Source organism: Drosophila grimshawi, unplaced genomic scaffold, assembly GCF_018153295.1.
Source record: "Drosophila grimshawi isolate 15287-2541.00 unplaced genomic scaffold, ASM1815329v1 contig_311, whole genome shotgun sequence".
NCBI classification, from domain to species: domain Eukaryota; kingdom Metazoa; phylum Arthropoda; class Insecta; order Diptera; family Drosophilidae; genus Drosophila; species Drosophila grimshawi.
In genome coordinates, this window is record NW_025063098.1 from 30,619,074 (window position 1) to 30,642,770 (window position 23,697).

General features: G+C 33.5%; 1 protein-coding gene across 1 annotated transcript in view; it reads right to left on the reverse strand.

Annotated features, from left to right (window-relative positions):
* Positions 1-15,880: 15,880 nt before the first annotated feature.
* LOC6569699 overlaps positions 15,881-23,697 on the reverse strand; it is a 75,166-nt gene continuing 67,349 nt past the window's right edge. The window contains exons 14-19 of the mRNA XM_001995814.3: positions 23,068-23,476; positions 19,519-19,583; positions 17,847-18,069; positions 16,842-16,969; positions 16,427-16,537; positions 15,881-16,327 (exon numbers count right to left, since the gene is read on the reverse strand). Of these exons, the coding sequence (XP_001995850.3) occupies positions 16,061-16,327; positions 16,427-16,537; positions 16,842-16,969; positions 17,847-18,069; positions 19,519-19,583; positions 23,068-23,476 (1,203 nt within the window). The 3' untranslated portion in view covers positions 15,881-16,060. The remainder of the gene's footprint in view (positions 16,328-16,426; positions 16,538-16,841; positions 16,970-17,846; positions 18,070-19,518; positions 19,584-23,067; positions 23,477-23,697) is intronic.

The following is a 23,697-nucleotide window of genomic DNA, read 5'->3' on the forward strand; positions in this document are numbered from 1 at the left end:
ACATTGTTATTTGCATAGGAGAGTGTTTGCACATAATTATTCAATTTGCGAGCATTTGGCGAATGCTTTTGTTTCATTTTCGTTTTTTTCTGAACATGTCAGGCCAGATTTAGCTGACGACTTGTGTTTTGTGCGTGTGTGTGTGTGAGTGGGCGTGTGTGTGTGTGGGTGTGTGTGTGTGTAGCAGCTGCCCCAATGGAAAGTAGGCAACGACATTTTGTGCCACACCTGCATGAATCTGCCACTGAATAATGACAACAGCTAACAAAACATTTTCCAATTCATTGAATTTTACAGTTGCCCTTGTTGTTGCCTTTAGCTTTGTGCCCCGCTGATTTTTGGAAGCCTTGGCCTCAATTGGATAGGAATGGCAGAACAATTCCGCCCACTCCCCATGCCAACTTGCCACACACATGCTACACATAGTCACGTGCCACTTTGAGAGGCGTCGATCGAATGTGTCTATACACAATTTGTCAAATTGTTAAAAAAAAAATTGTTGGCAACTGGCATCTTTTGGCCTGCCCCACTGTAGACCTCGATTGCTTCTGTTTGTTCGGGCGTAAAAATGAAATTAGATTGACATCTGATATATATACGTTATATACGATGTATATACATATATATGGCAGGCAAGTGATTTGCCCCATACCTCACTCAGCGGAGCTGGTAGCGCCCTCAACGGCTTGTCAGCTGCCACTTCAAATCTGCGGCAGTCTGTCACAGCAGGAGCACCTCAGGGATTTGCTTTGCACACTTGACACGCTTACACTTAGAAAAAAATCGACCTGAAAGTAGAAACATTTTCTTTTTTTAAATGATTTCTAAATGTGAGAAACAAATTCTATAATTTAGAAACATAAGTGAAAGTCGCCATAGAATTTTTTGTACCCTGAACCCATTAAAAATGGGAAAAAGGGTATAATGGTTTTGTGCAAATGTATGTAGCAGGCAGAAGGAAGGATCTCCGACCCCATAAGTTATGTATATTCTTGAACAGGGTCAACAGCCGAGTCGATATAGACATGTCCGTCCGTCCGCATATGCATATTATTGGTCAACTGCCCAAATTTAATCAAGATCGGATAAGAAAGACCCAAGTTATAGTCGGAAGTATATTCTCATATTGATATCATTTCTATCAGCAGCCACAAGCATTTTCTGTATGCATAAATATGCGAGCGCATGTGTGAGAAAGAGACTACATGATAATCGAGCCCCGTTACCCCGTTACGATTTCGTGTACGTATATATGGATGTATTTATGTATATGCACGTGTTTGTTGCCAGTCAGCTAGGATCAGTTGGGGCTTGTGAATAAAAACATGTTCTGCTCGATTTTTTACTTTCCAGATAAGAAATGAGTGCGCTTGCAGACCTGCTCCCATTGGGTGCAAAACTTATTATAGGGAAATTTGTCAATAGTTTTAGAATATATTTATTTATTTGCTGTTCTCTTTATGTAAATTATATAAATTCCTGAAACATACAAACTAATGTTTTCATAATAACATAAACAACAAAAAGGAGCTAATAATATTTAAAAAAAAACACCCTGCAAATTAGGCATATCTTTTTGAGCTTTTAGAAAATATGTTAAGAATAATACAATTGCAATTGAAAGTACTAATATAATAACTGATCCTAATTTATTAGGAATGGAAAAAATGTATCAGGTTTTATCAGGTTGACTTTATAATCTGATGTAACTAGAAGTGTTAGCTATGATAAAAAAAAACGTTTTAATAATAAAATAAAAATGGAAAAGATCTTTTAGTCGATATTTGAGTTTAATTCAAGTAGGATATTAGCCTAAAATTAAGGAAAGAAAGATCACTAGCACTTAGAAATTTACTTTGTAAAATAAATGAGGCCGTTCATTTCTCCGAGTGTATAATCGCGAGCCTGTGCATCAATATCACAGCATCGCTTGACATGATTTCGATTTCTGCGGAAACACAGGAAATGTCGCAAAATCGAGAGATAAAAATAACACAGCACTAAAGTGATAAGTGTGCGAAAACATGAGAAACAATTTACAATTGACATGTAAATAAGAAGAAGAAGACGAAGAAGCAAGTGTGGCATAATAACACAGGGCTCAGCTCTCTTGGCAACTGCTTAGGCAACCGGAATTTGATGGGAGCAGCCCAGGAGAAAGTCCTGCAAGTCATCATTGGAGTAAGGAATAGTTACAGTTGTTTCGCTTCTAACTAATTGTGCGTTGTCCGGACAATCGTAATGATGTGCTTCAGTTTCTCTTATCAAGCCCAACACGTTTTCGCACTCAAATCTTTTAGTCGCGCGAAATGAGTATTTTGGGGCAGGATCATAAAATATTTAAACGCTTTATCATGCACTTTGTCAACACTTTCGCCGCCAGACCGCCTTTGACACTTCTGCCCAGTATACATTTTTGACCTCTATGCGATATTTTTGGGGCACATCAATCTCGTGGCATGCCCCGTGTCCCCCTTTGGCGCAATTTCATCATCAGCAAAACTAGCGCATCTCCAATTTCGCTTTTTGCACTTGTTCTTGTTTTCGGCTCTTGTCTGTTGTCAGTTCTTGTATGACAAGGTCAGAGTACTTGTCTTCTACACTCGGAAAAAGGTCGAATAACTTTAGTAAGTCGCCAAGGTTTACCATATAATTCAGAAAGTAAATTTCTAAAATTAATGATTTTAGATTTATAAAACCTAGGGTATATAATTTTATAAATTATTTATAAATTACAGGGTGATGTTTTTATGTAGAGAATTGTTATATTAGCTTTTTTGTGACTCACATTATTAATAAGCATTTGTACTTTAAGATTTCACATATACAAATATCATACATAAATTCATATTCCCGCAGAAATCTTATGAATCCTATAAATTTTACTGTTTGTTTTATTTTAATTAACTTACTTTTGTGTCGACTGACTTTAGTTGACATTAAATAAATAACCAAAAAAAAAAAAAAGTTACTTAATTTGAAAATTATTTAATATTTTGTTGGAAATTTCATTATTTGTTTCTGAATTTTATAAAGGATTTTTTCAAGAAAAGTGATTTTTTATATTCTGAAAATATTTCTAAAAACTTTCTTAATTTCAGGCTGATTATCATTTTAAGTGGATTTTCAAAACCTTAGGCTTACATTTGTTCTGAGTGTAGCTATTATTAATGGACAGGCAACAGTTGCAGAGATTTCCAGTCCCCTTCTTTCCCCTCCCCATATAGCCACTATTGAGTTGCAGCGTGGCAAGTTCCATTTTTCTTCATTTAAACGAGGCAAAATCGCAGCTTGCTGGCCTGACTTGCTTCGTCTGTGATTTATTTTTCGCTGCCAAAATGTTGCACTTGCCAGTAACTTGCAACCGGCAACCTGCAGCCTGCTGCAGCTTATAAATATTTTAAGTGCTTGCATTTTGGTGCACGTGTGCCGCATTATCATCATTGGCTCCCGACCGTGCAACACAAATTTCACGGCACCTAACTCCGCCAATTTCATCTTCTACGTCGTCTTTGTCATCGCTTTCCACAGATTTTCTACCTTTTTTTTTACTAGGAAACATCGTGGCTATTAAAGCAGCAAAAACAGCAACAGCAGCAGCGAAGGGGTTGGGAAAATGGGACAGCTACTTGGCAAGAAATGTTGCCTCTCTCTGCGAGGTGCAATTTGAATATTTAAAGCTTAGCTTGAGCCTAATTAAAGCAAATTACGCAACACATTTAAAGTGTCATAAACAGCATATTGCGCACATAAGTTTTCTTTATGGTTTTAGTAATTTAAAGGCAACAAACACGCATACACACACCGTACACACACACACACACTTCAGCATAGATACGTGTAGAATATTAACTAACGCACACACGTACTAACTAAATGAAATTCATGGCATATGTGCGTGCGTACACTCAGAAAAATATTAGCGCTCAATTTTAGAAAATCAGCAAGGTTTACTCACCTTATTAATCAGAAAGTAAAGATAAAGTAAAATTCAGCAGGCTCTAAATGGTTCCAGCGATTAATGAAAGGGTAAAATTATCAAAATCAGAGATTTATTTTCTTAATTTCAAATTTCATTTCTAAAATATAGACACAATATGTAATTTTACATATCAGAATGCTTTTTTATTATTAATTAGCGTTAGTACTTTAATACTAAAAAAATACAAACATTTTACATAGTTTATAAATTCAAAACGATTTAGATAAATTCTTTTAATTTTAAGGAAAATGTTTTCTGATATTTATAAATTATTAAAAAAAAAAAAAAACAAGAAAAGATTTCCAATTTATGCGGTGATTTTTTAAATTTAAAACTGGTCTTTTTAAATTCTGACTGTTCATATAGTCCAAGGTTAAAAAAAATAAATCTGATCCGGTATTTTACCTTACTTGTTTCTGAATTTTATAAAGGATTTCTTTTTTTAAATAAGTGATTGCATTTCTACTTTTACCTACCTTTTTTTAATAATAGCAAACATTTCAAACAAATAAAAAATATCATACTTTTGTGATTCTCGAAATCATTTAAAATTTTTAGAATTTGCTTTATTATAATTAAAAATTATTTCTAAAAGCAAGAAAAATTTGCTTGTTTTCTGGGTTATTTTATTTATTTTTTTTTATATTTTTTATTTATTTCAGCGTGTTTTTTTTTCCTGAGTGCACTGAGTGTGTGTGGTGTAAAGTGGCTTGCGTTGCATAGTGATAGTGTCTAGATGATGGTTGCCGTAACAGCCGCAAGACTTCAAATAGCCTTTTATTATACTCTTTCTCCCTCTCTCTCACTTTGCCTGCCTCTTTTACGGGCTGTTTAAAAATTCCTAAGCCGCTGCAGGCCAAATGAGATTTAAAGTACATGCAGGCACACACACTCATGCACACATACATACACACATACACGTACACTTACAAGATAGCTATATTTGTAGAAAAGTTTTTGGTGCACTTTGTGGGCCACACTTGGCCTTATTTTTCGGGGGTTCTGGCCTGTTCTGGTCTGGTTTGGTTTGGTCTGGCTTGGTGTTTCTTTTTTGTCTGCTCTTTAGCATATTCCCTTAGCATATTTTTATTTGTAGCATTTATAAGTGAATAAATGCGCGAATTTAAATGCCACTGCTGCCACACTCACATGATTCGACGTAAGTCCAGCCCGATCTGGGTTTGTGTCTTTGCTAGGGTTTATGTGTTGGGTGTCTCCAGCCTCATTTCGTAAGCAGTGGAAATGTTTTTTTTTTTGCTGCTGCTTCTGTTCAGCATTTTATGCACGTTGTGCCAATTTATAAATCATTTTTTTTGTTTTTGTTTTTTTTTGTCTGTCTGGTTTGCATTTTGTTTGTGCTCAACGTGACTGGCTACGTGGCGTATACGAAATGTCTTCCCTTCCCTTCATACTTATTTTTAGTGGAAGAATATTTTATAATATGATTTATTTTAATCATTATGCTAAATGATTTTTTTGCGCCTCATTTCTCATTTTTCTTGACAACAAAATAATTTTCTAGTTGCTTATATACATATAAATATTTTTTTATTTGCTGGAGCACATTAATAAGTTAACGAATTTTTGAAGAGAGTGCTCAGCAAACTTTTAGGTTTCGGCTCATTCATCAAAATTTATCTAGCTAAAAGCATTTTCATGTCGCTCTTATAGATTTTCGTGTCATTTGATTGTATTGTTTTGCGTTAAATTTATTTCGTTTTGTTCTAAAGCAACTCCGAATCTGAAAACCTTTTCGTAAAAGTTATAAATGAGTCGCATATGCCGAGCTCCTGTTGGACATCATGGAAACACTTGTGTCGACACATCTGCAAATGATTTGAATCTACTCTTAATATTGACGAGCGACAACACTCGAAAAACAATCGCCCTCAATTTTAACAAATCGCCAGGCCCATTTTTTTTTCTAATTTTAAAAAAAATGTTTTCTAATATTTAGATTTTAATTATAAAGCATGACAAATTTTTTAAATATGAAATGAAAATGCTTTCTACTATTTAAAAATTGTTTCAAAAATCAGAAAACTTTATATATTTACGGCAATTTCTTACATTTAAGTTCGATTTTTTTTTTTTTTTTTTTTTTTGCTGAGTGTAGGCTGAGGGCGCAGGACACATGGCTGACAGGGCTGTCAAAGCTGGTCAAATGGAATAGATGGAAGTGGGAATAGCAATGGGTCGAGGGAGGGTAGCGGGTTGGGTGGGGCAGGGGAGTGTACCGACCACAAGTGGGCTTGTTGTCCGCTTGTTGCGCCCTGAATTATTTATTAGGCATGTGTGTTCCCTGTTTCTGCACAAGGTGTCATCTTGTTGTTGGTCAGCATTGCTTCGTATTTCTCTCATTGTTCTCATATTCCACTTTTTTTCGTTTCATTTTTTGGGGTACTCAGTCGATGGCACTCTTGCATTTTTTATGAGCTCTCAAATGATGCAGAAGAACAAAACACAAAACATGCTCAAATCATTTGGCAAATTCACTTAAAGTTGTATTTTGTCCGATCACTTAATTGGACTCGAGATTTGCATAATTTGATTGTGAGACAAGTCCAGACATGCATATATATATAAATTTAATATATTCTTGCACTTTTGCTTTTTTGAAAGCAGGCCTTTGTCATTTGTTATGTTCAATGTAATATTTTGCAAAAATTCTCAAAGTTGCCGGCAAAGAATGTGCAAAAAATTACATTCGAAGATTTCATATCTCGCTGGTGTGTTGAATGCTGCTTGTGTTGCTGCTTTTGCATCGACTTTTTTCTGGCACTGGAATGCAATCAATTTGCAATTTTCACTACTTTACCGCGTTTGCAAATGTTCAAGTATTTGGCTCCTTAGCATTTTTTTCGTTGCTGTTACCGCTTACGAAATCCCCTTGCTCTTCCCCACCACTTGCCTTACTGTTTTTATTTTCGTTTTTTTTGTCGAACGTTGGATCGAATGTTGCCGTTGTTGCTCCTGTCTCTGTGTCCAAAGCCATGCCAAGCTTCAACCAGCTAACCCCATAGGGCTATGCAAATGATGCACGGCTGTCCCTTGGCAAATGCACTCAAAAAAAAAATCAACCTGAAATTTTAGAAAATTTCAAAAAATTCGGAAGATTTTATTGCTGTTCAAAATAATTTTAAATTAAGAAATCTGAAAAAATATGTTGTGTTTAGAAAAAAGGACAACATATTTTTGAGAAAAAAGTAATGAATATGACGGCTATAATATTAGAGTTTAATTCGAATACCCATAAAATCGCTACGAAATTTATAAACAATCTAAAATTTTTGTATAATGAAATTTTATTTTTTTTATATTTTAAGTGCTGAATAATTATGCTAATGTAAGGATTTTTCAACATACACAAAAGGCAAAAGCAAAAATCTACCCTTAAAAAAATTGAACCTAGTTATTAGAAAGTCACAAGCATAATACATTTTATAAATTAGCATTCTGTTTGACTATTTTCTAAACATCAGTGCGGTTTTTTTTTTCCAAGTGTGGCATCCAGCTGGTTGCTTTGTTTGTTGCATTCGCCTTCGCCTGTGTCAGAGCCAGTCTGTGTGTCAGTGTCTCGTATTTCTGGCAAAGGTGCTGAGTTTGGCAAATGGCGTTGTAATATTCGCTGCAATTGAATATTGCGCACTGTTCACTGTTCACACTTGCAGCCAAGTTAGCAGCCATGGCCCATTGTTCATTGGCCAACAGTTGCGTCTAATGAAAAGTAGGCTCTGCTCTCTGCTCTCAACCTGAACATATCCTTCTTTTTTTTCGACCACCCACTGCTTTTTATGCACATCTCTTTCTTTTATATTTTTCTTCTTTTTTTCCCATGTAGAAAATCGACAAATAATGGATGCCGTTTTCCATTGCCAATGCTTTGGCATTTTTGCAATGCGCATTTGAATATCAATTGAATTGAATTCTTTGTGCTGCTGCAGCGCATATTTTGCAGTGCCAATGTGGTTGCATGGCAATATACATTCCCGCTGTGTTATGCAAAGGAATTCCTAATGGATAAATGTGCCTCACAAGAAGAAAGTTTCTGATGCTGATTCACTTCTTAGAGCTGCCTGCTTAAAAATATTGCATACTTTCAGGCTGTCAAGTTAAAGCTTGCAATTAATAAAATGCTGCAAGGCGACTTATTTTATTTTCATTAGCAAAAAGTGTTGCATACTTTCAGTTGGAAATCATTAACAAGTTAAGTCAATAAAAGGATTTAAATACTTGCCACAAATATTACGATTTATTATGTTAACGACAATACAGACACACATATGTATATGAAAATTTGTATAGTTATTTGTATTAGTATGACAATTGGATGCTTGCGATGCTTTCCTCTTTTAGAGCAGTCTGCTGAACAAAGATTCACTCTTGCAATTTTGCAATCATAAAAAAGTCAAGTCAATAAACGGATTTAAATACTTGCCTCGCAAATTTCCAATAATTGGCTGAACAACAAAAACCTCGCACACACATATTTAGTCATTTGTATTAGTCTGGCAATTGGCTTTTGTATATTTGAAATAAATTATTCTGCTCACTCATCAGCACTTTGCGCTGTTATAAACACGTTTTTAATTAAAATTGCAAAAACAGGCAAAACGTAGATGCGGCAATAAAAGGAAAATCAACACACAAGCCGTGTGTGTGGGAGTGTGTGGCAAAACACAACAACAAAAACCAAAGTCAGAAAGAGAGAGAGAGAGAGAGAGAGAGAGAGAGAGAGGGGAGCGGAAAAGAAGAAAAATGTGATGGCAGCAACTTCAATTAACAGAAAATAAAAGGCAATTCCAAGCAGAACAAAGCACTGAGCAGGAGCAGCAGCAACAGAAACCAAACAAAGCATAACACACAGACAAATAAACAGACATGCACAGAGACAGACAAAAGTTGCGATTACCGTTGCCATGGGAGAGCGGCACTGGGAAGGGGCATGCAACAGTTTTAGTGATGAAATGGCAAACAACAAGTAATCATGGCAGTCAGATAGATAAATGTGCGTGCCTCGCCTTCGTCCTGTTTTTGTCCTCATACCTAACTGCAGATATAGCAAACTAAAAAACACACACAAAGCCGCAGCCTACAAGCATTATTTGCTTTTTAGTTATTTATTTAATGTCAACAAACGTCAGCCGACACAAAAAAAAATTCGATAATATTCAATTAAAACAAAATTTAATATCATATTTCAATTAAACAATAAAAAAAACATCTGCTTAAATTTTAGTAAATCGCCAAGGATTCCTCAACCTATTATTAAGAAGTCAAATTTCTAAAATGTAAGGTGGTAACTTTCTAAAAACCTGGGTGGATTTTTCTAAAATCTAGAAAAAAATATGACATATTTTCAGTGTGTTTGTTTTCTATGTGTATACCTTAAGAGAAATCTTATGTTAGCTTTTTTTGTTATATATATTTTTTTAATAAAAACATTTTACATAGCCTATACAAATTTATATCAATTAATTTGAAAAAAAAAAGATTTTATTTGTTTCAGAATTTCAGAAAATAAATTTTCTGAAAATCATGTTTTGCATTCCTACTTTTTAGAAAAGTATTTCTTAATAAAAGAAAATATTACTAAAAAATGAGAAAACACGATTTTTTGGCGATTGTTGATTTGGGGCAGGCCTTTATAAGTGTAAAAAAAAAATTGTTCTTTTATTTATAAATTACTTCTAAGAACAGGAAACTTCCAATTGTAGTGTGATGTTTTTCTGAATGTGTAATTTATTTTGCATTATTTCAATATATGAATGCTTGCCGCATTCTTAGCCATTCATTAATTTGAAATTTGCGTACCACAGAGGTATACATTCACACCCCCCAACACATACTCAAAAAGAGGAGGCGCGGCCAGCAAAAAATTGTTTACAAATTTTCAGCGCTTTTGTTGGCAATCGAATAATTTTCCAACTGTTGAAAGATGAGACTTACATTTTAATAAACGAACAAAGCACATACAATAAACTACGTGAGTGTGTTAGTGTGAGCGTGTTTGTTAGTGTATGTGTAAGACTGCTGTTCATTTGTGTAACACTTTAGCCTCTCACGTGCCAAATGAATTGGCTGCTTGTCAAGTTTTCTTAGCTGGTTTTCCGTGGCTTGCCATCGAAATTGTACTCACGTCTAGACATAATTTCTTCAATCATTTATTACCTAATTAAGTGGAAATATAAATGCCAAGCTCAGCCACCTCCAAAAAGGGCCGAAATGGGGGCACAAAACGGGGCATGTCAGGCCATTCAGGGTCGAATTGGCAACTTGTTTTTTTTTTCCTGCCAGTTTTTCTTATTGCTCCTTTTTGTGTATGTGAATTAACTGGCAGCATTCCAATGATTGACCTTCCTCTGGTTCAGTGTGTGTATGTGTGTGGTGTGGTGTGTGGTATGTGTGTGGCTGGCTCTTGAGCTTAAGGTCTTGCCTAAAGCATAGCAACGGCCTTTGTCTCGATCTCATCTTTTGTTCCATCTTAGCTCAGGCATTGTGTTCATTTTTTCTTTCTGTTTTTCTGTTGTTTGTGGCAATTTTTGCTGTGTATCTTTTCAAGCTGTTATGCCAAACAAAATGCCGCTTCAATTGTTTTTTATTGTATTTTTTTTAGCCATTGTTCGTCATGGCTTCGTCTTGGCTCAATTGTGTCACAGCTTCTACAACTTTGTATGGCATTTTTTGGTGGTCAATAATGAAGTGCATGGCGTGGAGAGAGATACCTGAGGAAAATATATTGAAAAAACTTAAGGGTACTTTAAAAATGCTAAATACCGTTTAATAAATAAATTGTATTTAATAAATAAATAAATTAAAAATTTGTTGCGTTGACAACAACTGGAAATTTTTTTAACTTGCAAATTCCCTAAAAATGCTGAATACTATCTTTGAAATATATAAATAAGTTACTCATTGACTTACAGGGTATAATTTACATACAATGCAAGCCAGCAAAAATTAACTATATTTTTTATTTTCGCTAATACTTACATGTGCACAAGTCTCGAAATAAACAACCAGCGCATTTATTTTTCCAACTTGATTTTTTTTGCTCTCGTTGTTGCAAAAACAAGTGGAAATTTTTCTCAACTTGCAGATAGCCCAAAAATTGTAATTAAATAAATCAATTAATTAATTGTAATTAGCTGCTCAGGGACATACAAAAATATATTTTTTATTTATATTTTTGTTAATACTTACTTGTCCACAATTCTAGATATAAGCAATCAATTTTTTCTCATACTTTTATTATTATTATTATTTTTTGCTTTTGTTCCTTTTACAACGCTTTTGTTTTTATCTTTCTTTTTTTTATAGTTTTCATTATAAATATGCCACGGCTCACTTATGGTTGGGCTTTGCATCCTGGGACTTTGGTTCACATGTTGTACAATACAAAAAGCCCTTGACATAGTAATACATACACACATCTGTATGTGTTTATCTCTTACTTAAGTACATTCCATATTTATATTAATAAATATATATATAAATATAAATACAAATATATATATATATGTATATATATATATATATATATATATATATATATACATACATATTTATATGGTGTTCCGTGTTTAGTTTGCTGTCGACGGGAACTTGACTTCCTCAACTTATTTGAAAACTCACGGAGTATTACGGAATATTCCTCATGCATATATTATGTGTTTTTTTTACCCCCATTTTCTAACATTGATTCTCTGACTACATTTTCTATGTGTTGTACCTCATCCTTAATAGTAGAGAATTATTTATTTATTATAATTTTTATTTCTTTTCAACGGTACTTTACATTGTAGCTACGCCTTGTGCTGTGTTGCCCCAAAGAGCACAAAGTAAGAGATACACAAACAATAATCGATTGGCTAAAGCGGATTGATATACATACCTATGTATATATATATATATATATATATATATATACAGTTCTAAAAAAAAATAATTGCACCACTCTGACATTTTCTTACGAATGAGAAAACAAAACAATTAGTTTTAATTTTTTTTCAAATTATGATTTTCAACATATATTATTTAGTATTTCCTCTACTGCTCATGGAATGTGCACATTTGAAAAGTGGTGCTATTTATTTTTTTCCTTAATTTTCTTATTGGGGTATACTAATTAATTACTCAATTTTCTTACGCTTACATAACATTTTTTTTGTTCTTCATTTGAATTTTATTTAAATTTAAATAGGTTGAAAGCGGGGAAAAATTAAGTTTTGACTAACAGATTGTTGGTTTAGAGTCGTCTTCCACTTCTAAAAACGTATTCATAAGTTCCTTAAACATATAAATTAAAAAAAATATTTGAAAATATTTGAGTATGCTATTATTTTTTTCCAACTGTATATATGTAGATATATATGCAGATATCAGAAGATTAGTTGTGCTAGTGTTCTGTGTAACCTTTTTAAAATTGAAAGTAATTTCATCATTTAGATTGCAGCTACTACTGACAACTGCTTTTATTTTATTTAAATTCGTCTAATTATAAGTGGGCTACAAGCTTTTTAATAAGCAAGTTCTCTCATCGATTAAAGGTCGCTTAGGGAACTATTCAAGTGCAATGCTCGAACATAGGTTGAGTATTTTTTATTTTGGTACATAAGTATATCTTTTTATAGGTTGTATATATATATATATATATATATATATATATTGTTTGGGGTTTAAACCTCTTATATGCATATGTATTTTTGCTGGTGTAAGATATTTATTTTTTTTTAATTTTTTACTATTTGCTTTAATAGTGTCAACAAGTTATTCGATAATTGTAATCATATTTTTTTAATAATTTTTGTTTGTCTATTATTCACTAACTGAAGCGTAGGCTAGGGTGCACCAATAGCGTTATAACGTATATAGGTAGTATATATGTATTTAGGTATACGAGTATATTTATATAAATATGTATGTATATGTAACACATATCGTCATGTATATGCATTAAGGAAGACATTTTTTCATGATTGTGACCATTTCTTCAGCGCACTCTTTACACTTTACACATCTTATTGTGTGTGTGCGTGAAATGTGTGTTTGCTTAATGGTCAAGCTTAGGCTTAAAGTGAGTGTGAGTCTGTGTTTGTGGGAGTGACTCGAAAACTCACAATATATATTCATAGAATTTTTGAATTTAGTTTTACTATTCGTATTTACAAAACTTTGAAGGCGCAACTGAAGTTCGCTATTGATTTTTGCTGTAAGGATATTTCATATATATATTTTTTGTATTTAATATGTTTTGCTTGCAGTTAATACTTATGTATATATTATATGTATATAGAGGTATATACAAATGGGATTAGTTCATACTCGTACTCATTCTCTGTGTATATCTTCTTAGGTGTTCATTTTGATATGTACTGTTATTTTGAATTTTATAAAACGAAATTTATTCTCAATTATTATTATTTACAGCATTTAAGGTTTAAGAGAAAGTCAAAGGGCTGCATAATGTGAAACCTCTTTAAAAATGAATACAGGTAAATGCGGAAACAGACAAAAAAAAAAAATGCAAAAACAAATAAGCAAATGCAATGAATTCCTTTTTTATCTCAAGTGTAAATTTTGTAATAAAACCGCAATAATTTAAGAGTGTGCGCCCATGCAAAATATAATTGATAATGAAACCGTAATTCTTTTCGCGCCTCGCCATTTGTAGAGGAAAAACGTATGAAAAACTTTTCAAATAAATCAACAATTATTTTTTGCATGTGCATATGTAATTATGCGAAGTGAAAACAGTATGTGCACGGAAGATGTTCGCAAATGAAATAAAATTAAAAAATTAAGTGTAAAGTTATTACTTAAAGTCAGTAATGCAGATAATGTTGTAACAAATTTAAAAAAATTAAATTTTATAGCAACGAAATTTAAAAATGATAAATCTGTCTATTCGTTTGATTACTTGCAAGGAAGAACTAATCAAAAAAATTTCTATCACCGTTACAAATAGTGGAATTAATTGAAAATTCAATCAATTTATATTAAGCATTTAATTGTGTTTGAACTGATGTTTTAAATTTTAAGCGAAGAATTAAGTAATATAGAAGATTGTAAAAATGAAATTCGAAAGCGATAACTCTGCTTATGCGTTTGAATAATTTCAAGGAATTACTTATCAAAAATATTAACAAATACTTTAAAAGTTAAAAAATGGAATACAAAAAAATAATTTTTGGCATTTAAATGTGTATATAAAATTAAATTTTAAGTCGCGATCTTGGAAAAGTAAAAAATATTATAAATAATACTTGCAGAGAAGTACTTATCAAAGATATGGCCAATAAATTGAAAACATTAATTAAAAAGTCAATCAATTAATACTTGGCAGTTAACTGTGTCAAAAATAAAAATAAATAATAAATTAACTCGGAGCTGTGGACTTGGCGATGATAATGAGTGTTGGAATGTGAGTAAGTTGATGAATACATTGAATACCTTTTATTGTATAAAACACTAGCTACTTTTATGCATATTTTGATGTATGCATTAAATGTCAACTTTACATACATATTTTGATGTATGCATGAAATGTCAACTTTACAGTGCTTACCAAGTCTATTTACACACCCTTTATTTTACTCAATTTTTCAATTATCTTCATTATGAATATATTTTTTGCTCTAATATCATTATAAGTAAGTAGATATATATATTCCAATAGTTTTAATATAATTATTATTTAGACAGCAGTTTCATTTCATTCACTTCTGAGTATATTTAAAGTTAATCGTTCTCGTTATCGTTATTCGATTGGTGTATCTTATTACTTTTAGTACGTATCAAAAAGTAAGATCGTATCTGCAAGTTAACAATAAAGCGCCCCAAATATCTGCCAATATCATCCTAAAAGTATACAACACATTTTGCTAATTTTTTATTTTATATGTTTATACGTATATGTAGATGCCGAACTCTACTCTCTAACTCACATTTAATGCTGCTGGATATTTGAGTCAAAATACGGGCTTACACATGCTGTCAGTGCTGCAATATATTATATGTTTCGGCTAGAAATTGCATATTAAATGTTGCAGTGACAACTCTGCAGATAGAGACCAATGTTCACACACACTGGTAAGGGTATTTACACTATCTGGTAACTCAAAATGTATTAAATTATATTTGGCTAGGCTGCTTAATTTTTACATTTTAACTATGGCCACATTTTTAGTGCATTTAGGAGCCAAGAAAAAATGAATATAAAATAACGGACAATGGGTTAGAAAATCGTTCGCCCAGAGAGAGTATATTGGTTTTTATGCATACACTCAGACGACGACGTATTTAGTTTTAGAAAATTGCCCTAGAATGAAAATCGCAATAAAAAGTTGAAATAATTTCAAAATATTGGAAAAAAATATGGCGACTTTATTGCTATTTTATTAGAAATCATTTGTGTGATTAAGAATAACATTGCAAACCGTAATTGAAAACAAGACCCTGGAAATTAGACATATTTTTTTTTAAATTTAAGAAAAATCTACTCAGAAATGTAGAAATGTAAACACCGGTTTTAGAAAGCCACATTCTTTCCGAATAAAATAGTGAGGAGCCTTTGGCGCCAAAGAGATCTGACAGGAGATCATATTTATTTTTCTGTTGTTCCATTTAAAATTGCAAGTGTGAAAATCTTCTGGTGTGTCTCTTGCAGCTTGCAGCCATATATCTCAGATTATGTGTTTAGATACGAGCGATAATCTCTGGCGAAAGCGTTGCAATCTGTCAGATGTTCACGCGTATCTAGCAGTACTCTTCGCCATTATGTGTAAGCCCAGCTTAACTAACATTTAATGCTGCTGAATATTCGATAGGTTTTTTTGTTTTTGTTTTCTTCTGGTAGCTACATACAACTATATATTATTATTTATTTTTTTCTTCTTTTTTTGCTTTTCCTATGTGCGCTATGTATATAAGTATTTTTACGTTAGTTTATCATCGTATTTAGTGAGCACCGCTCACAGCTCCAAAATGCCACATTTTGTGTACCCCAGAATCCCAAACCCAGCAATCACCTTACAAGTTAAGCTACATACAATTTCCGTTGCAGTTTCAACTGCTTTGTCATGTTGTCGACGTCATCGCAAAAACATTACTCATACGCAGCGCGGACGCACAATGGACGGTGACTGTCAGGGCCAGGAGCAGGAGCAGCGATAACAGGCGATTGCCTGCTGCTGTCTGGCCACTTCGAGCGGCACTCGTACTTTCCGGCCAGACAACATCCACCTCGGACATTTTGAAAATGCTCAACAGTCGGTGGGATTGGAGCTCATTGTGCTCGGTGTTGATATGGTGACTGATCGTCTTCAGTATCGCGGTGCATTCATCCTGCAAATAATAATAATAATAATAATAATAGTATTATTATTGATAATAATAATAGTAATAATAATATTAATAATAATAATAATAATATCAAATACAAACCTTTTCCCTGCGAAGCAGTTCAATGTCCTTCAATTTGCCATCGTGTGGCAGCCGAGCGGCAATTATTATGTTCTCCTCGGTCATATTGAACAGCGTCAGTGTGCACTGGGTCTGCAATTCGCAAAAAAATAAATAAACAAATTTTTTAGAACTTTCTTGTTTTTGGATTTATTTTTATTAAGATAAAGTGCTAAGGTTTTTTTTTTAATTTCTAAATTTAGGGAACTTTTAAGAATTGACCGACCACTTAAAAAGTGAGAAAGAAAACAACATAAATATTTGATTCAGAGCTACAGCTTCAAACCCAATATAATCTTTTATACCTTCGGCATCAGAGTATCCAGAAAAATTACAATTAATACATAAAATAGCCCCAAATCGGAAGGGGAGCTTAACTCTACTGCCGCTGACTCACCTGATTATTGATGTAGGTTGTCACGTATTGTTGCAAAGCACGCACAGCATCTTGGACCCCCAGATTGGTATGGGGTCGCAATAGGGCCTCGTCTGCGGCACTGTAACCCAACAGCAGAAAGATTCCACCTGCAATGAGAGAGATAGAGAGAGGGAGAGTTTGCCATAAATCTCAGCAAATGTGAAATGCATGATTTACACGACGACTCCAAGAAACAGATGTGTTCGGCATGAAGACTAGACCAATACTCAACCTTGGACAATCTCGTTTTTTTTTTTGAATCGGACATAAAGTAACGACAAAGTGCAGCTGGCTGGCCTGGCTTGGTCTGGTCTGCCATAAGAATATAGCATCAGCCAAGGGCTGTTCTTTTAAAATATTGTTAGCGTTAATCCCGGAGGGAACTGTCTGGCAAAATGGAGCAGACTTGTGTCAGCTACGCTCCTCTTCCGTCATTTGGCCTGTCGCCGGCGATAATCGTAAAGTGCTCAACGGCAAATGGCTAACAGACTACTTTCAGAAAGGCAAAACACACACACATAAACACACACACAGCAATGAAATTTATGCTTCAGCATATAATGGAAGTGACGACGCATCAAACGAACGGTAACTACTGTAGTTGGATAACTGGATGACTGACTGGCTGGGTGCACTCAGAAATAAATCGAACCGAATTTGAAAAAATCGCCTGATACCTAGCGAGTTTTTCCTGAGGATTAATTTCGAAATGTAAGTAGAAATGTCTAAAAATTATAAAGGCTATCTTAGATAATATAGTGAATTCTAGAAAAACGTAAGTAAGTTTTTTTTCAAATTAAATTATTTGAATTTATAAACCATTTCAAATATAATATAATAATATACTAGTTTACTAATAAAATAAAAGAGAAAAATCCTGATTTTTAGAAATATACCTTCTGAATGATAGGGTGAGTTAGATTCAGGGCTGATTTATTATTTTTTTTTTTTTTGAGTGTAGGTGACTATTTGGTTGCAACTCACCTGGCAGAATGTAGTCCCCGAGCGGCGGCTTCATGCAGATGAAACGTCCCGAGTAGCAGAGGCAACGGCCACGAAACGCCTGATAAGCCGGCGAAGCGTGACTGTAGAATGCCAGCGCTGTGCGGCAGGGAGCGAAGGGGACGCAGAGGGCGTGGCAGGTGAGGGTGAGGGAGTCGCCACAGCTGCACAGTTCGCTGCATTCGGCATCGTCCAATGAGTAGATCTGCAAAATAAAGTAAATATGTAAGAAGTTTTAGTCGGGGTACTCGGCAAAATTTATCGGGCCAAGACGGTTCGTCGCATGTGGCAGGCATTACATTACGCATATGCCTCGATGTTGCAGGAGGTAGACGGCAATTTGGCACTAATTGCATTGCACTTGCCACAAAACTGCTGTTGTTGGCTAGTGAAAAGAAAAGTGGCCAAAGTGCACTTCTCTTATTTATGTTTATTGTACACTGTTACCGAAGGCACAAATGAGTATATTGGCTTTGTGCAATATCTATCATGTTGTTTGCCCGTCTGAAGTTAAAGCCCTGAAACTTGCAACATATACTTGTCTGTGCCTGGGTCGGACAAAATGTTATTTGGTGTGCTACGTCTACTAGAATGTTGGGAAAACGATAAATATTCGATAGCCTCAGATCGATTAAGCTACATACAGGACCAAAAAAATTATAGCACCACTAAGACATATTTTCTTACGATTGAAAATAAAATAAACCATAAATTTTACAATTTTTCAAATGCTGTTTTTTAATTTAAATTATTTAGTATTCCCCTAAAAGCTAAAGTTAGTACGAATTCTTCCTCGAATTCTTTTCAATATACATATTTTTTACTTGAAGGTATAAGTGTAAAGCAGGGAACAAATAATTGCACCACTTACACATTCTTTATTAAAATCGTTTATTTATTTCTAGTTTTCATAATTATAAATGCACATTTGAAAAGTGGTGCCATTATATCGTTTGTTCATTTTCTTTACTTTCCTTACTTTAAACTTAATTTTTTTCTTTTAATTTTAATTAAATTTGAATAAATTGAAACCTGTAAATAACTTTATGGTTTTTTCTTTCTCACTTTTCTTAAAAGAGGCTTATTCATAATACCGGTTATTCCATTTACTTATTAGTATCAGGGTATTTCACTGTCGGTTACGCCCTGCAACTGCAACATTCTCACGTGTTTTTTTTTTTGCACATATTGTTGTGTTGTGTATGCGTTTCCATAGCCTCTTTTTTATGACGTTGTTAAATGTGGTAATATCTTTTCGTTGGGGCACGTGCCGACACGTAAGCGAGGCACACACACACACAAATACACTCGCACACACACCTTCAACTTGTTGGGCTGCAACTGAAAGTTGTTTCGTTTGTTTTGTTTGCGAAACTTTTCAGTTATGCAAATGCATTTTAATAACACTTTCTGAACTTTGCTCGAAAACAAGCAAGGTTAAATAAAATGCGCTCCTCTGTTGATGGAAAAAAGCTTGCCACACGTTTTATTCAAATGAAAACCTTTTAATTGCTGTAAATTGTCGGCGATTTGTGGCAGTTACGCTTATGCAACAATTGTAGCCATACACAATTGTAGCCATATATACATATATGTATATTAATTTATATGAATAATGTTAATCATAGTATCATATATTATTATTATTACACACCCTTTTGCTGCTGCCTTCGCGTATTAATTGATCACTCTGATGAGGTCGCTGCACCACGCAGTTTCCTAGAAAAAAATAAAAGAAAATTGCCAAAAGTGTAAATAAAATATTGTAAAATAAATAAGAAATGCATCAGCTTAAATTTACCTTATATATTAAATATACAAATTTTAAATTAAATTTAAATTACAAAAAAAAAAACAAGAAACTTTTATGATTCCTGGGGTATTTAAATGTGAAATGGTCCAACATTTGTTATGTGGATTGGTGAATGTCCAGTGAAAGTGAAAAAATTCTTGTAGTTGTGAATTTGATTAGTTGCCCAACTACGAGTACAGTACGGTCTATGAAAGTAAACTTATTGGGATTTCCTACTAAAATTCTAACGTGGATTTCTGAGTATCTGAATAACAGAACTAAGAACTCGGTTTTCTTTAAACATTACTTTCTAGAGCTCTCCTAGTCACCTTTATTGCCTCGTGAATACAATTTTTACTTTGTCATCTTAACTTACTAAATTAACTCACTACCTATTTTAAATTGTTGGTCTGATTGGAATTTTTCTGTTTTCTCCAATTCAGGCAATAAATGTTGGATTATTTTGTATTTAAATAACCCTATATATCTTGTAAATATATCTAATTTTAAATTTTTAACTAAAATATAATATTTAAAATTTTAATTAAATTTTTTTTTTAATTTTGAAATTTTTATGTCACCTAACTTTAGTTGACATGAAATAAATAAAGATTTTCTATTTTACCTTTATTCGAAAACTATCGGACTGCTGTGCGTCATTCATTAAGAGAAGCCATAATTTTGAGCGATGGGGTTGGGGGCAAGTTAGTGATGTGTTTGCCACAGTATTGTGCATGTGCGTCGGCCGTTGAGAGGGGTGCCCCCTTCGATGGGAGAGTGTGTTAATTGGTGGTCTGCAGGCCAAAGGTATGCAAAGTGTTGCCTGAACAATAAAAGCTAACGAACCTTGCCCAAGCTATTTTTAGTAGCGCTCTGGGCATTTACTTGGCCCACAAGTGTAGCTCAAAACTTTGTCAATAAATCAACAACAAAGCAGCTCAGATCTTGTTTACATTTTTAGTTAGTCATAAATGTGTTTTGCTTGAGTGGGTCATTTAGTTGCGTTAAGTAAATAATTCACAACTATTTAGTTCGCATTACACTTTAAAGCAAACTTTTAAATTCTGTTGTTGGCCCGAAATCAATTATAGATGAGACATGCAAACTGCACAACTCGACGACTAAACAACAAACAATTTAAACAAAATATGCACGCAACTGTCCCAACAGTATAAATAACGTCTAAAGGCCATTTATACATAAAAATACATAAATATTTATGTATATAATGCATGTGCGTGTATGTAATTCCGTTGATAGAAGTGCGGCAAACAAACAAACTCATTTACATTTGCAATGGAATTTGTAAACGGGTTTGTCTGTAAAATGCACAATTTGAAGAAGTACTTATTAAATGAGGGGAGATAAGCGATAACTCTTTGTGAATTCAATTTGAAAAGCACAATAAACACTAATTACTTAAAAATATTAGAATAACACTTGAGATGACTATTTCCCAAAAATTAGTTTAACTTTAAATTAAGTTAGTTTTACTTCAAATGTCAGAAAATTATTTAACTGGGGAATTCATAAAATCCGAAAGGATGGCTTATATGAAAATCATACATTAAACAATAATTGCACAAAAATATTAGAGTACAATTTGTTTGTCTAAATGAAATCGTAAAATACTAATATTTATTAATAATTTTTTTTCACATGTCAAACACACTCTGGAAATTAAACATATTTTTTCTTAAACACTACAAAAATGTACCCTGAATTTAAGAAAAGAAAATCTCTGGTTTCTAAAAATATACGTTCTGATTAATAAGCTGATTTACCCTTGATGTCAGAAGACTAGCAAATTTCTTACCCTTGATGCCAAAAGACTAGCAAATTTCTAAAATTTAAGGCAATTTTATTTCTGAGTTTGGATTTTTTATTCGATATTAATGTATAAATATCGCAAAGAATCGCTCAAGTGCTCGTTTGTACAGTTATTCATCCTTCTATTATGGCTAAATTTAATTTAAAATACACGCTCGTCGACAATGGCCATCTTTGGGAGCTGCGCAATATGCGAGAAATTGTCATAAGACCCAAAAACAAACTCATTTCCGGTTAATGGTTGCACACACACACACACCAAACACGCATACACAGTCATGCGTTTAATGCTGCACTTTAATATACAGTTATATTGCAACATAAATGTGGCATTCACGCCGCGTTGAGTTGTTGCTTTAATTAGCCACAGAACCACATCGACCACATGAATTATGCAATTTTAAAAACTTAAATGCGTAGCCATTATAAAGGGGGTTGAGGGAAGAGGCGGTTTGGTTTAAGAACTGGGTGGTGGTGATGCTTATCATGACTGTGTCGTCCCACGGTACACGCTAATTGTGATAAAGTCGGCAAAAGTTTAAATGACAATACATAAAGCAAATCACTCGGGCGCTCTGTAAAAATATAGCAGAATATTTACTTTATTTTTTGGTACGGAAAATGGAATATAGCTTCCCATGAGAGGGAAGCACTCAAAAAATAAATCTTTCAAATTGACCTTATTATTTTCAGAAAGTATATCTCTAAAAAAAAACCCCGTTTATCTTTTCTTAGTTTGAGGATAATAACTCAATTGAAACTCAAATATCGATAAAATTCCTTTCCACTAATATTTTATTAATATAATTTTTTTTATATGGATTTCTATATTTTAAATTAAGCGCGAATATTGATATAATTCCCTTCCATCCTTATTTTACTTATAAGTGGATATGTCTAACGTAAAGCGTTTTCATATACTATTATTATCAATTGTTTTGTATTATTTATTGTTATTAATAATTTGAAAAATTAGTATCTTAAGATTTGACATACACAAACCTTTTAATATATAATTTAAAAAAGGACGACATCAGCTAAACTCTAATATGGTAATCGAGATAGAAATGTAATAAGTATCTAATTAATTTAAAAAGGGAATCAGTATTTGCTTTCGCTTTTCAGAAATAGAGTCTACAATATTATATAAGCCTTTATAAATTTTAGAATTTGTTGCTTTTTTTCCTATTAAGAAATATATTTAAGAAAAATATAGGAAATACATTTCTAATTTGTAAAAACGTTGTTTTTTATATGTAAATATGATTTCTAAAAAATTTCTCTAGTCTTCACGGCGATGTTCTACTTTTCGAAATAATTTCTATAAGAAATATGTATCACAATAAAAATTGGAAAAAGCCTTTCGAATGTTTTTAACATTGTATTTCACATATTTCTAAATTGTTTTTGAAAAAAAGAAAATCTTGCTGGCTTTCAGGGCGACATACTGTGCGAAATTTTTCTGAGTGCAGTTAACGGCTGTCGACAGCCTGCGGCTCTATCTATGTGTATGTGAAAAGCCAAACGCACTGGACTCGGATTCGCACAAAATGGGGTTTGGGCTGCGGTGCATTTACTTACTTGGCGGCTGGGTTGTTGTTGTGGTCAGCATTGTTGTGGTCGTTGTGGTTGTCGGTTCTGTGTGGCTGATGCTGTGCACAAATTCTGTTGTTTCCATTTGGTCAACAAAAATTACCGGATCATCGAAATCTACGCCCTGCCTGCCAAGGCCACCATTTTTATTGTTGTTGTTGTTGCTGTTCTGCCGTCGATTTCCATTCCCATTCCCATTCCCCCCATTCCCATTGCCATTTCCGTTTCCGTGTCCATGTGGATGGGTCTTGCCGTGATTATTGTCGTGTTCATTGCCGCCATGATAATCGTCATTTCCGCCATTTCCGCTGGCATCGTTTCCGCTGTGCAACGGCACCGAATCGGGCGGATCGAGATAATTGTGTTCCACAGATGCTGGCTCCGATTTCTCCTTTGCCTGCTCTCGGTGGTGGTTTTTGGTGGTTTATCAATTTTGTTTCACAGTTATGCGTTTTTTAATATTTATTTATTTTCATTTTTTTGTGGTTTTGCGATTGTTATTATGCGTATAGTTGATATATGAAAAGAAGACAGAAAAATGTGTTTTAAAGTTTCCAATGCGGACTCGAGAATTATTTTTTTTTTTATATTTTTATGCACGGCACTTAATCTTTTTGC